At 35.6% G+C, this 15,473-nt stretch overlaps 1 protein-coding gene across 1 annotated transcript in view; it reads left to right on the plus strand.

Moving 5' to 3' along the window:
• The window catches only part of LOC748251 (putative C-mannosyltransferase DPY19L2P2), a 59,365-nt gene that overhangs the window by 15,023 nt on the left and 28,869 nt on the right, over positions 1 to 15,473 (plus strand). The window contains 1 exon segment of the mRNA XM_063815916.1: positions 9,415 to 9,473. Within this exon segment, the coding sequence (XP_063671986.1) occupies positions 9,415 to 9,473 (59 nt within the window).

Genomic DNA, 15,473 nt, shown 5'->3' on the forward strand with positions numbered 1-15,473 from the left:
CTCTTTAGTTTAATTAGATCCCATTTGTCAATTTTGGCTTTTGTTGCCATTGCTTTTGGTGTTTTAGACATGAAGTCCTTGCCCATGCCTATGTCCTGAATGGTAATGCCTAGGTTTTCTTCTAGGGTTTTTATGGTTTTGGGTCTAATGTTTAAGTCTTTACTCCATCTTGAATTAATTTTTGTATAAGGTGTAAGGAAGGGATCCAGTTTCAGCTTTCTACATATGGCTAGCCAGTTTTCCCAGCACCATTTATTAAATAGGGAATCCTTTCCCCATTGCTTATTTTTCTCAGGTTTGTCAAAGATCAGATAGTTGTAGATATGTGGCATTATTTCTGAGGGCTCTGTTCTGTTCCATTGATCTATATCTCTGTTTTGGTACCAGTACCATGCTGTTTTGGTTACTGTAGCCTTGTAGTATAGTTTGAAGTCAGGTAGTGTGATGCCTCCAGCTTTGTTCTTTTGGCTTAGGATTGACTTGGCAATGGGGGCTCTTTTTTGGTACAATGTTATTTTTAAAACTCTAATTTTGATTGCTTCTTGCAAGCCATGAAATATTGCAATTTCTTTTTAGTATACTTTAAAAAGTTAACTATATTTTGTTGTATTATAGTAAAGGTAATGGAATAATTTAGATTTTATCATTTTGCAGGTAGTCTTTCTTTTCAGTGACAGACTACTTTTAGGGTGAAACTTATTGGTATCACTTCTCTCTATTAAGGACCTCGAGCAATGATAGAAGGCCCTTCATTGCACTCTGTCTTTCCAATGTTGCTTTTATGCTTCCCTGGCAATTTGCTCAGTTTATACTTTTTACACAGGTAAGATGATTTTTTAAATTAATTTTTATTTTTATTTTAAGTTATGGGGTACATGTGCAGGATGTACAGCTTTGTTACGTAGGTAAATGTATGCCATGGTGGTTTTTGCACCTATCAACCCATCACCTAGGTATTAAGCCCAGCATGCATTAGCTATTTTTCCTAATGTTCTCCCCACCCCATCCCCCGACAGGCCCCAGTGTGTGTTGTTCCCCTCCCTGTGTCCATGTATTCTCATTGTTCAGCAACCACTTATAAGTGAGAACATGTGGTGTTTGGTTTTCTGTTCCTGTTGCTGAGGATAATGGCCTCCAGCTCCATCCATGTCCCTGCAAAGGACGTGATCTCATTCCTTTTTATGGCTGTATAATATTCCATGGTGTATATGTACCACATTTTCTTTATCCAGTCTATCACTGATAGGCATTTGGGTTAATTCCATGTCTTTGCTATTATGAATAGTGCTGCAGTGAACACATGGGTGCATGTATCTTTGTAATAGAATGATTTATATTCCTTTGCGTATATTAATTAAATTGAATGCAAGATGTACTTGGTTGTTTCCATAGAAATTTTTAAATATGGTTACATTTATGCCCTAAAAGATTTTCAAAATAGGGAATAAAGTTTACTTAAAGGTATGATTTTTATGAAATAATGTAATTCCACATTCTTTTACTGTATTGATTAGTTTGACAGATTTTAAGGCTCAACATGTGAAAGAGTTTTTCTATTATTTTTATTCACAAATGTTATTTTTGGTGTTTGAGATAATATCTGTATATATCTACCTATAGATTTTCCTTTTGTCCTGGGAATCATTCTGGGCGCCAAGCTACACAGCATGCTAAAGGCCAATCCTACTCTTCACAGCAGGACGTTCTGCTGCTAATCCAGCTAAATGTTGGCTGTTTTGTCTGTGGAGCAGAATTTTTCCTGGCACCATTTCTGTGAGCTTTAATCATAAAGCTCATCATTCCTTAAGTGAGCTGAGCCTACATCCTGTTTCCAAAGCAACTACGTAACTAGTACCAAGAAACTGAATTGGGGAAGCAGAGAGTAAATGGAGAATTTTGATGAAATTTCATGATACTAAGATTTTTCCATCAGAGCTCCTGCCTGCATAACAAATACTGATGATAATAATAATATTCTATATTGGAAGTGAGAAATTCTGCCAAGAAGTCTCATACTGCCAGTAGCCTACAAAGAACGAAATTATAACCCCAGCTCAATTGGTGCTGCATGTTTAAAGTATTCCCTCTGTTTTACTTCATGATAGTTGGCCCCTTTCAGGTTATAACACGGACATTTTTCTATGGTTTTCATTATTTGCACATGCCAACAGAGTAGAATAGATTTTTAACGAGCATCACTTCATTGCAAGCAAATTTATTAATCCAGTGGTACTGATGAAACTAAGGAGCTCTTTGGGGTCAGGCTCAATGGCTCACGCCTGTAATTCTTGCACTTTGGGAGGCCGAGGCAGGTGGATCACAAGGTCAGGAGTTCAAGACCAGCCTGGCCAAGATGGTGAAACCCTGTCTTTACTAAAAATACAAAAAAATTATCCGGGCATGGTGGCGGGTGCCTGTAATCTCAGCTACTCGTTAGGCTGAGGCAGAGAATTGCTTGAACCCAGGGGGAGGCGGGGGTTGCAGTAAACCAAGATCGCACCACTGCACTCCAGCCTAGGTGAGAGAGCGAGACTCAGTTAAAAAAAGAAGAAGAAGAAGAAGAAGAAGAAGCTATTGGGTAAGTTTGATATTGCTGTGATGATTTTCTAGCCATTCTCTGCATATATACTAGGCTTTTATTTTTCTTTACTAATGTATATAGTTTTGTTTGTATGTGTGCATTTCATGCTTACAGAGGAATAATTCAATGTTATTTGTTATTTTCTGGGAGTACTTTAAGATTTTATTCTTAATTGTGTTTTTCATAGATTAAGGTTAAAATTAGTTCATTGTGCCACCACACCTGGCTAATTTTTTAATTTTTTGTAGAGATGAGGTATCACCGTCTTGCCCAGGCTGCTCTTGAACTCCTGGGTTCAAGCAGTCCTCCTATCTTGGCCTCCCAAAATGCTGAGATTATAGGCGTGAGCCACCATGCCTGGCCCAATTTTTTTTTTATGACTTCTGTGCTCTCCTGGAATTTTCAATCCTATCAGTTACTTCCTTGAACATTTGAAGCAAAACTAAAGACATATCTGATTATGCCAGACAAGTGTTTGAGTGATCTCCAAGCTAAGAATAGTTTTTATATATTTAAAGGGTTATAGAACAAAAATAGAAAAAGAATATACAAGAGACTGTGTGTGACCAACAAAGCATAACATATTTATTATCTGGCCTTTTATATAACAAATGTGCTAATCGCTGATCTAAATCTTTTGTGGATCTATTTCTATTGTGTTAGTGATAGTGTCTTATCTCCATCTATGCTGGGTTATTTTTGATTTGGTGCTGGACATTATACATGAAAAATTGGAGAGGCGAGTAAAAAGCACTAATAAATCTTGAACCACCTTCATGCAATCAGATCGAGATGATCCGCAGATGGGTTTCAGTCTTTCTCAGGGCTGCTTGATTTCTGGTTCACTATTATAGTATGGCCTTTTGAAACTCCAAACTAAAGCACCCTTCTTGGTGCACTCTGACTGCTGAATCTGCTGAAATGCCTGCTCAGCTTGTTGGTCTCCCAACTGCCTCTCAGCTGGCAGGTATCTGCCTCTGTTTAAATTGGCAGATACCTCTGGGAGAAAAGTGGCCCAAAATGTCATGCTCATCGGTATAGATTGCCATCTATCTTTTAAATTCCTCATTTGTTTTGTTAATAATCTGTGGCTTTTATACATATTTTTAAAATATTTTTATTTATATATTTATATTTTTCCTAGCCATTCTAGTTCTTAGTGGGAAGGTTGGTTCAAATTCCTTTGCTTACCATTATTAGAACTGTAGCCCTCCTCTTATATTTACTTTGCCTGTGAATAGTAAAGTGTTAGTTTTCTATATTTTTTTACTTTTGCTTTTTTATATTATTTCAGATAGCATCACTATTTCCCATGTATGTTGTGGGATACATTAAACCAAGCAAATTTCAGAAGATCAGTTATCTGAACATGGTAACATTTTTAATTTATGTAAGTCAAATATTAAGATAGGTTCTCAGAGTTTATAAAATCGAAGCGATTCTGTTTTATAGGGTACCTCCTCTTTGGTAATATTTAATACATATGGTATTGGTGATCTCCAGAAGGAAAACTGGAAATGTATATTATACATGTCATATTATAACAGATTATACTTTCAACTAGACTGTATATGTGTTTTACTGTCTAAAACTTTTGTTTTTATGTTTTACTTATTATTATTACTACTTTTAAAACTGCCTTTTCTTTCTCAGACATGAGATTTTTAGCATTTTGCCTGAATATGACACTCTAACTGAAATTTTATATTCTTGCAATTTTGTTTTTGGCTTAGGTCCCAAACATAGCTTCCTTAAAAACATAAAAAGTTAGTAAAGCTTCATTCCATTTCATTAATAAGATATAAGGCTATTTGTGTTATCCATTTCCTCTTGAGTGAACTTTGGTTGTATCTTTCAAGGAATTTTTAAATTTTATTTATGATGTCAAAGGCATAATATTTTCTTTATGTATCTATAGTATCTGTAGTGATAGTTCCTCTTTCATTCCTGGTATTAGATGTTTGTGTTCTATTTTTTTTTTCTGATCAGTCTGGTTAGAGGTATATCAATTTTATTAATTTTCTCAAGGAACCAACTTTTGGTTTCATTGATTTGCTCTATTGTTTTTGTTTTCTGTTTCATTGATTTCTACTCGATCTTTATTACCTCATTTCTTCTGCTTACTTTGGGTTTTGATCTCCTTTTTTTCTAGGTTTTTTTTAAAAAAGGTATAAAGCAAAGTCATTGACTTGAGACCTTTCTTGTTTCTTTTTTTTTTTTTAAACACAGGTGTTTAGTGCTATAAACTTTTCTCAAAGTACTGCTTTATCAGCATCCCACATATTTTGATAAAGTGCATTTTTAAATTTATTTCATGTTATTGTCATACATTTTACTTAAACATATGATATAGAAATCTCAATAAATTTGTTTTTATTTAAACAGTAAATTACCTTTTAAAAATATTTAAAACTTTAAAAATGTTATCTATTTACCCCATAGTTACAATTTTCAGTGCCCTTTACTTGTGTACAGCCAGATTGACCTACTGTATTCCTGCTGTCTGAAAGACCTCCTTTAACATTTCTTTTAGTGCAAATCACCTTGTCATGAAGTCTTTATTTTGCCTTCATTTTTGAAAGGTATGTTTCCTGGGTGTAGAATTGCAGGTTAACAGCAATTTTCTTTATGAGATACCATCTCACACCAGTTAGAATGGCAATCATTAAAAAGTCAGGAAACAACAGGTGCTGGAGAGGATATGGAGAAATAGGAACACTTTTACACTGTTGGTGGGACTGTAAACTAGTTCAACCATTGTGGAAGTCAGTGTGGCGATTCCTCAGGGATCTAGAACTAGAAATACCATTTGACCCAGCCATCCCATTACTGGGTATGTACCCAAAGGACTATAAATCATGCTGCTATAAAGACACATGCACACGTATGTTTATTGCGGCACTATTCACAATAGCAAAGACTTGGAACCAACCCAAATGTCCAACAGTGATAGACTGGATTAAGAAAATGTGGCACATATACACCATGGAATACTATGCAGCCATAAAAAATGATGAGTTCATATCCTTTGTAGGGACATGGATGAAATTGGAAATCATCATTCTCAGTAAACTATTGCAAGGACAAAAAACCAAACACCACATGTTCTCACTCATAGGTGGGAATTGAACAATGAGATCACATGGACACAGGAAGGGGAACATCACACTCTGGGGACTGTTGTGGGGTGGGGGGAGTGGGGAGGGATAGCATTAGGAGATCTACCTAATGCTAAATGATGAGTTAATGGGTACAGCACACCAGCATGGCACATGTATACATATGTAACTAACCTGCACATTGTGCACATGTACCCTAAAACTTAAAGTGTAATAATAATAAAATAAAATAAAATAAAAAGAATTTAAAAGATGCTGCTTGACTTGTCTTGTTGTTTGCATTTTTTTCTTATGAAATCTGTTGACATCCCTATGCTTTCGTCTGTAAATATGTTACTTCTCTAGCTGTTCCCAGCTAGAGATAAGATTTTCTGTTTACCACTGATTTTGAGCAGTTTGTTTATATAATGTGCCTTACTCTAGCTTTCTTCATGTTTCTTGTATTTAGGATTCATTGAAATGAATCCTAGATCATTAGATCTTTAGGTTTACAATTTTTATCAAATTTGGAAAAATTTTGGCTATTATTTCTTCAAATATTTTTCTGCCTCCCCACCTCACTTTCATTTAGGGACTCTCATTAAATGCATATTGGGCTGCTTGAAAATGTTCAGTGGTTCATGGAGCCTATGTTTATTTTTGTTCTTTATTTAATTTTGGATAGTTACTATTGCTGTGTCTTCAGGAGTTCACTGGTTGTTTTTCTGCAGTATCTAACCTGTTGTTAATCACATCCAGTGTATTTCTCATTTAAGTCATTGTAGTTTTCATATCTAAAAGTTCATTTTGTATCTTTGAAGTATTTTTTGTCTCTAGTTAGCTTGTTCTCTCTCTGTTACCACTTCTTCACCATGTGTAATACAGTTACAGTAACTGCCCCAGTGCCTCCCCCTGCTAATTCTGTCATCTGTGTCAGTTTCAATTAATTGTTTCTTCTCCTCATATAGAGGTTGTGTTTTCTTGAGTGTTTGCACGCTTGGCAATGTTTACTTGGATGCCAGGCTTTGTGAATTTTACCTTCTTAGCTGCTGGATATTTTCTTATTCCTATAGATACTCTTGAGCTTTTTTCTGTGATGCAGTTAAGTTGCTTGAACATAGGCTGATCTTTTCAGGTCTTGCTTTTAAGATCTGTTAGCTGGAATTAAAGTAGTGGTTAGTTTGTGGCTAATATTGCTGCACTCTGAAGCAAACTCTTCTGTGTAGACTACCTGGTGTGCCCTTTGGCTGCACTATTTTATATTCCCACCAACAGTACATAAGCATTCCAATTCTTCTACATTTTTGCCAAGACTTGTTACTTCTGGTTTAGTTTTGGTTTGGTTTGTTTTATAATGGCCATCCTAACAGGTTTGAGGTGGTATCTCATTGTGGTTTTGATTTACATTTCCCTGATGATAGGTGATGTTGAACATCATTTTAAATACCTGTTGGACATTTTTATTTATTCTTTGGGGAAATGTTTATTCAAGTCCTTTGCTCATTTTTAATAGAAATATTTGTTTTGTTTTGCTATATTCATCAGAGATACTGGCCTGTAGTTTTCTTGTAGTATCTTTTTCTGGATTTGGTATCAGAGTAATGCTGGCCTCATAAAATGTGTATAGAAGTGTTCTCTTCAGTTTTTGGAAGAGCTTGAGAAGGATTGGTGTGAATTCTTATTTAAATGTTTCATAGAATTCTCCAGTGAAGCCATCTGGTTTGAGGTTTTCTTTTGTTGAGAAAATTTTTATTACTGATTTATTAGTTATAGGTCTGTTGAGTTTTTTTGTGTTTTCATAATTTACTCTTGGTAGGTTGTACGTTTCTAGAAATTTATTTCTTATAAATTGTCTAATTTGTTGGCATATAATTCTTCATAGCTGTCTCTATAATCTATTTGGCTTGGTATTTTAGGTTTTTAGGGTGAGAAAGTAAATGTGGTTTCTGTTATACAAACTTGGACAGAAGCTGAAGTTTCATTCTGATTGATTTTAGTTACTTTGGGTGAAACATTACCATGTTTCAATGAGGAAGAAATATATATATATATATATAAATTATACTCAGAAAATATTCCCAAGAAATATATATATATATATATATAAAATTATACTCAGAAAATATTCCCCACTATTCCTTCCAGCCCATTCTCTCCACCTTTCTTTTCACCCTGTTACTGCCTATTCCCTGTAGGTAAGAAATCTTACTAGTTTTCTGGTTGACCTCATTTAGTTGGGCTTTTTTGAGTACTAATAACTGTTACATGTATATTTTTTAAATCTCCTCTTCTTGTATTAAAGATAGTCTTTTGCACTTTTTTTTTCATTTAACAACCTATTCTGGATATCAGTTCGTAGAGATTTTCCTCATTCTTTCTGGTAGTTTCCTAGTGTTCTGCTTTGGATTTACTGTAATTTAGTCACTCTCCTATATCTGGGCATTTAGGTTGTTTCCTAAATTTTGCATTTACAAACAATGTTGCAATGAATAATCTGATACATTTATATTTTCCTATTGGAAGTTTAGTAATCCTGGCTCACTTTGGGATTTTCTACACCAACTAAATGATACAAAATTCCAATCCAAGTCTAATATACAAGTCCAAGAATTCAGTTTCTCATGTGAGCACTATTTTCACCCCAAACTTGGGAATAAACAAATAACCTATCAACTTGTAGAGATGGTAGGTGAAGTATTCTTAGTCACTGTGTGTCTTAAGTCAGTTTGGGCTGTTATAACAAAAGTACCACAGACAGGATGGCTTAAACAACAGGAATTTATTTCTCACAGTTCTGGAGGCTGAGCTGTTCAAAATCAAGGTCCCAGCTGATTTGGTTCTTGGTGAAAGCCCTTTTTGTGGTTTGCAGACAGAAGCCTTTTTACTGTGTCCTCACATGGTAGAGTGAGACCTCAACTCTCTAGTCTCTTGTAATATGGACACACTAATCCCATTCATGAGGGTTTCACCCTCATGACTCAATTACTTCCCAGAGGCCCACCCTCCAAACACCATCAGACTGGGGATTAAAGATTCAGTCTATGAATTTGAGGTGGACACACTCAGTCCATAGCACTGCAGGTATAGTTTTTGAGGACCCTAGCTTTATGTATTAGTCTCAATTCCAACTTCTTACCTTGCATAGACCCAAGGCCTCTTCTGCTGCCCTCCCTTTACAATACAAGCCTATAGTTGTGACCTTATTCTACAGGCACTTATAAAGACTGCCAGGGGTGGTGGCTCTCTGCTAATGAATATTGTATTTTTAAAAATTCACCTTTTTTCTAGCATCAGAAGTTCCTTCTCTTTCACATGAGTATACATTTTTTAAACGTTTAAATATTTTATTTGGCAGTTTGGAGAGGAAGGATTTTCATGTTAGTTTAGTTCACTAATGTTGCTGGATAACTGACATACAGACTTGCATGGATGCTCTCATCTGCTCACATACCATTTACCTTTGTAGAGGAATTATCCTGCAGAAAATGGCCATTTGTCTAAGTGAGGAAATAATTTGATTCAAGAGGCAGCTTTTTGACACATAAACCATTTAACTCTCACCTCAAGGAAATTTGCCATGTCCAGAATTTGAAAAATAAACAGTTAAGGAGGAAAATGGCTGGTGATAGCTGAGATGGAACAGGGTGACTATGTAATTTTTGGAATGTACCATTTATACAAAATATAAATGTTAATTGAATTGAATTGTTTCATTTTCCCTTATGTGCATTTTAGGCAATAATTCTAAAGGAAATAAAATTTAAAAACTGGGAGTATCTGAACTCAACTTTTGGGTAAGATTCAGTGTTTTTAATGCGGTTTATTTAAATTCTACTTTTTATTTCTACAAACTAAACACAGTTAATATGCTTTAAAATGCTAATGACTTATATTTAATAAATAGCTACTGTCTTAAAAATAGCTACTATCTAAGGTAGATAGATATGTAAGGAAATAGTCCTTAGCAAAGACTAGAAATCATTTTCAAGAAGTTAGCTCACATATTTCACAACTAACTTTCAGACCACTTTTCCTCTATGTTTCATTCTGCTATATCCATACAGTCTTGCTTTTTTAAATTTGTTTGTCTTGAGTTTCTCTCTTTAGCTTCAGTTAAACTTTCCTTCAACATAACTCAGGTTTGTAGTTTCTTTCCACCTTTCTCCTTTTCTTTCCTCTGCATCTATCCATCGCCTATCTCTCTTTCCTTCTGCTTCCAACTTTAGACTCTATTACTTTTGTCCTTTTAACATTTTCCTTACAGTCTCCCAGCCCCTTCTAATTTGAACTCAGCCACTACCTAATCTTTGTTTGGCTTCTTCCCAAATATGCAGATGGATGGCCCGTATTACCTCCATGGTTTCCTAGTAATATAAGTTATTAGGCAGGTAGTGCAACTCTTAAATTCTCTTAATATGAGACAGATGATATTCTTTTTCTCTGGTCTGTGATGTACTTCTATTAAAAAATAAACCCTGGGCCACACACAGTGGTTCACGCCTGTAATCACAGCACTTTGGGAGGCCAACATGGACAGACGGCTTCAGCCCAGGAGTTTGAGACCAGCCTGGGCAACATGGCAAAACCCTGTCTCTACAAAAAGTAGAAAAACTAGTTGGGCATGGTGGCATGAGCCTGTGATCCCAACTACTCAGGAGGCTGAGGTGGGAGGATCGCTTGAGCCCAGGAAGGTTACAGTGAGCCATGATCACCCCACTGCACTCCACCCTGGGTGACAGGAGAAATGAACTGTATGTTTTCATGTTATATATTGAGAGGATAAGTCTGGAAATGTTACAAGTTGAGGAGGTAGGTTCCTACCCACAATACAAGAGAACAAAATGGAAGGAGTTGCTATTTTCTCCTTGTTGGAGGCATTCTCCCATCCTTTAGGTGGTGAAAACATAGAAAGATTTGTCCACTAAGTTGTTGAATGGATGACATGATGCTTTTTTTGTCTTTTTGTTATTCTTTATTGGTTCTACCAATTTGACTCTTTACCCAGGCCACCTGTCCTTAGGCATGCAGACTTTGTAGAAATTCACATGTCGACATTACACTTGTAATATATAATTCTTTCACTTCAGAAAAATTGAGCAATTTAATAACTCAACTCAAAAGAAGGTCAGAATTTCAGTTGCAAACTATTGAAAAATGACAGTAAGTAGAAGAGTGTCCATAAACATCAAAAAAATTCTGCCAAGGCTGCACTCAAAGGAAAATTTACTGTCTTCATTTTCAACAATATTTTCAGTAGTAGACTGGAAAGAACATGAATTGACTAAGTTTTAAATTCAAGAATATCAAAGAAACAAAAAATCTAAGGAGAGAAAAGTTGAGATTTAACCAAATGTTCAGCTTACATGTTTTTTAAGCCTCCCTAGGTATTATTTTCTGTTTTTAGCTCTGTATATCTTTGGCAAAGGTAAGTATTTATTACACACAACCTGAACAAGGTATTTTTAGATCTAAGTGATTCAGTTTAGAGTTTAACATCAATAGAAGCAAATTCACTGTTTAATGGGAGACTCCAGTTTTTGGTGGCAAGGTAATTATTGAATTGAGCTCATATGAAATTTACAAAGGGGAACTTTGTGTGTGCCATAAGGCATAAGAATCATTACAAGAAGGGAGATGGAACCTCCAAGATAATCTAAAGCTCAGTACTAAGGCCAGATAAGGATAGTTTGAGAAAGGATATTCTTACTTGTGAGCATAGATTCAAAATTTCACCTAGATTAAAAACATTCCTTACACACAAAAGTATAAAAGATTAGTAGCTCAAGAACAGCCATATATGTGATAAAGATAATCCACTTGTGATACATCTGGCTTATTCTAGGAATCCAAAGACGTTTCTGGAAAATCCAAAAATGTAAGTTATCACACTAACAGATTAAAAGAGAAAAAATCTTATGATCATCCCATTAGATGCAGAAAATAAAATTGAACACCCATTTATAATGAAAACATGTAACACAATAGAAATAACAGTTTTCTCAACCCCATAAAATTCTTCAGCAGTCATTAGTCTTACCGATAATAAAGTATTTAGAGTGTTCTGTTTAAAATCACGATAAAGATAAATGTGCTTTTTCACATTTTATTAAAGTCCAAACTAGCCTAGTAATTCAAGAAAAGTAAATAGGAAAAGGAAAGAAACAGAAAGAAGGAAAATTTATTATAGTATCAATAAATAAAGATTACCTAGAAAGAATAAAATAATTGACAAATTATTAGGAATTAGAAGAATTCAATACCATGGCTAGATATAAGTTTAATATTCAAAAATCAATTGCATTTCTATTCTTTGGCAACAAACAGAAAACATATTTTTTAAAAATATGCCTTATGTATTAGGAAGAAAAATGCATAGGATCTGAATGAATCCAACAAAATACATATAGTATTTGTATGAAAATTTATTTTAATAATTCTAAGACATAAATAGAAAAATAAAACACATTTATGTGTATGAAGTTTCATGTAATGCAGTTCTCCCCAGCTGATGTTCAGATTCAAAGCAATTTCAGCAAGATTGTCTTGCAGGTCACTTTTCACTAAATGATGCTGGAATAGTCTATCTATATGAGAAAAACCATATGTTATACACAAATATCAGTTCCAGGCCTAGCTGTTTTGAATGTTCCTAAGCTAGATGTCTTTTTGACATGTCTTTATAAATTTATAATGCTCCAGGCTTCTCTTGATTTTCCTTGTGCTAGCCTTGGAATCAGCCATTTTTTCCAAGGAGCCTTGGTTCCTTTTAGAGGAGAATGGTATTTGGAAACCAAGACCTGAGTGGTATGTGCACTCATTACTACCAGCATGTCCTTGTTTCTAGGCCCTTTCACTGCACGTATGTGCACACGTGTGTATGTGTATGAAATCATGATTTCATATCTGTAGCTCCATTCCCAGCCCAATGCTATAGAAAGGCAGACTAGTTAGGTACCTCAGAACTCACAGAAAAACACCACAGGCTGCCATCTCCTGAAACTCCATCCAGTGGCAGAAGACACTCAGAAAGAGGGTCCGGGGAAATACTCTCCATACTGTGGTTCTGGTATCTACTATTCCCTCCAGGGAGGCTGCCCATGCAGGTAGCAGCAGCGGGGATCTAACAGGTGCCCTGCCGGGACTAGGCAGCCCAGGAAAGAGCCCTCTGCTCTCTGCCGACCTCCTACCCCACAATCCTGGTGTCTCTCACCCTCCACCTCATGGCAACAGGACATGGGAAGTACATTCTTCCTGCATCGGCAGCATGATTTGGGGCAGAGACGGACCACAAGGGCACCAGATGAATCAAGCTGACCAGAATAGCACTAGCACTGCAAAGACTCTGAAAACTAAACTGTCATTGTAACTATAGCACACAGAAGTAGGCCAGGACTTGCATGATAAACCTAAAAACAAAGTGACTGTCTGCTGAAATAGAAATTTAAAATAGGATCCACAGTCTCTTAACATAATATAAAAAATGTACTGGACACAATAGAAAAACCACTCATCATAGCAAGAATGGAGAAAATAACAACTTGAATGAGAAAAGACAATCAACAGATGTCAACACTGAGATGAATAGGATGTGGGGATTATTCGACAAGGGTTTTAAAGCAGTCATCATAAAAAACACTTCAATGAGCAGTTTTAAATACTCTGGAAGCAAATGAAAAGGCTATAAAATGTCACCAAAGAATTGTCTTTTTTTTTTTTTAAAGAACAGCTTGGTGATTACAGAACTGAAAAATACAATAACTGAAATTAAAATTCAGTAAATGGACTTGGTAGTGGAGTGAATATTACCGAGGAAGCAGTCAGTGCTCTTGAAGATAGAACAATAGAAATCTCCCAATCTAAATTGAGAGAAAATCACAGGAAAAAGGACAGAGCCTCCGGGACCTATGGTGTAGTATCAAAAGATCTAATATTTGTATCATCAAAATTTCAGAAGGAATGGAAAAAGAGAGTGGGGCTGAATAGTATTTTAAGAAGTAATTGCTGAAAACATCCTAAATTTGGTGAAAGACACACCTGCAGAGTGAAGACCCTGAGCCATTCCCAAGTAAGACAAACCCAGAGAAATCCATGCCAAGATACATTATGAGTTAACTTTTAAAACTAAAAGAAAAAAATCTTGAAAGCAGGTACGGAGAAATGACACATCACCTACAGGGCAAAACTGACTTAAATTGTAGCAGACTTCTCATGTGAAAGTAAGGAAGCCAGAAGGTTGTGGCAGAACATTTGTCAAGATGAATTACATATCCAGTGGATGTTTCCTTTAGGAATGAAGGGGAAATAGACATTCTCCAATCAAGGAAAATTAAGATAGTTTGTGGCTAGCAGAGAACCTTAAAGAATGGTTAACTGAAGTTCTTTTGTCAGGTTTGTTGAAGACCAGATGGTTGTAGATATGTGGTTTTATTTCTGAATTCTCTATTCTGTTCCATTGGTCTATGTGCCTGTTTTTGTACCAGAACCATGCTGTTTTGGTTATTGTAGCCTTGTAATATAGTTTGAAGTCAGGTAGCCTGAGGCCTCCAGCTTTGTTCTTTTTGCTTAGGATTGTCTTGGCTATATGAGCTCTTTTTTGATAGTGTGGAATCAACCCAAATGCCCATGAATGATAGACTGGATAAAGAAAATGTGGTACATACACACCATGGAATATTATGCAGTCATAAAAGAAATGAGATCATGTCCTTGGCAGGGACATGGATGGAGCTGGAAGCCATTATCCTCAGCAAACTAATGCAGGAACAGAAAACCAAACGCTACATGCTCTCACTTATAAGTGGGAGCTGAACAGTGAGAACAGATGGACACAGGGAGGGGAACAACACACACTGGGGCTTGTCAGGGGAGGGTGTGGGGAGGGAGAGCATCAGGAAAAATAGCTAATGCATGCTGGGTTTAATACCTAGGTAATGGGTTGATAGGTGCAGGAAACCACCATGACACACGTTTACCTATGTAACAAACATGCACATCCTGCACATGTACCCCTGAACTTAAAATTTAAAAACTTCTGAAAACAAAAAGGAAATGAAAGAAAGAATCCTAGAATATAGGGAAGAAATATAAAACAGCAAAACAGATGCACAGAGGGGTTGATATAATAGACTATTCTTCTCATGAGTATTTCCCTTTGTGTACTTTTTTCACTTTATTTTGTTATTCTTTATTTAGATTTTTAAGTCAAGGATTTAATTCATTTATTTTCACTCTTTCATTTTTATTGATAAAGCTTTTGAGGCCATGAATTTGCTTCTTATGCTTGCTTTAAATGTCTTCCTTAGTTTCCATATGGAAATGGTATTTGCCTGCCATGCTTGCTGCCATCATTCTATTTTTCATCTTTCTGAATCTGTTTTTATTTGTCTTCCCTGTGTAGCATAAGTTGAGTCTGTCTTTGCTTTGTGAGATAATGTGAAAACCTTTGTTGTAAGTTTTATGTGTATTTGACTATATTTGCTTTGTTTCTGTATATGATTCTCTTTAAAACTTTTTGTATTTAAGAAGGTTACTATTATTTCCTCAATTATTGCATATTTGAAACCTTTTTTATAACATCTATACTTGAATGACAGATTGGCTAGATATAAAATCCTTGGTTCTCACTTTTTAAAGTTTCTTAAAAATGCGTCTACACCACTGCTTTGGTTTGTATGTTTCTTTTAACAAGTCTGATGCTAGCCAAATTCTTCTGTCCCTTATAAATTATGTGACTTTTTTGCCTGGAGGCTCTGAGAAATTTTTCTTCATTTTTCATAGTTCTACTGAAAGATGTC

This window comes from Pan troglodytes, chromosome 6 (genome assembly GCF_028858775.2).
Source record: "Pan troglodytes isolate AG18354 chromosome 6, NHGRI_mPanTro3-v2.0_pri, whole genome shotgun sequence".
In the NCBI taxonomy this organism is placed as follows: domain Eukaryota; kingdom Metazoa; phylum Chordata; class Mammalia; order Primates; family Hominidae; genus Pan; species Pan troglodytes.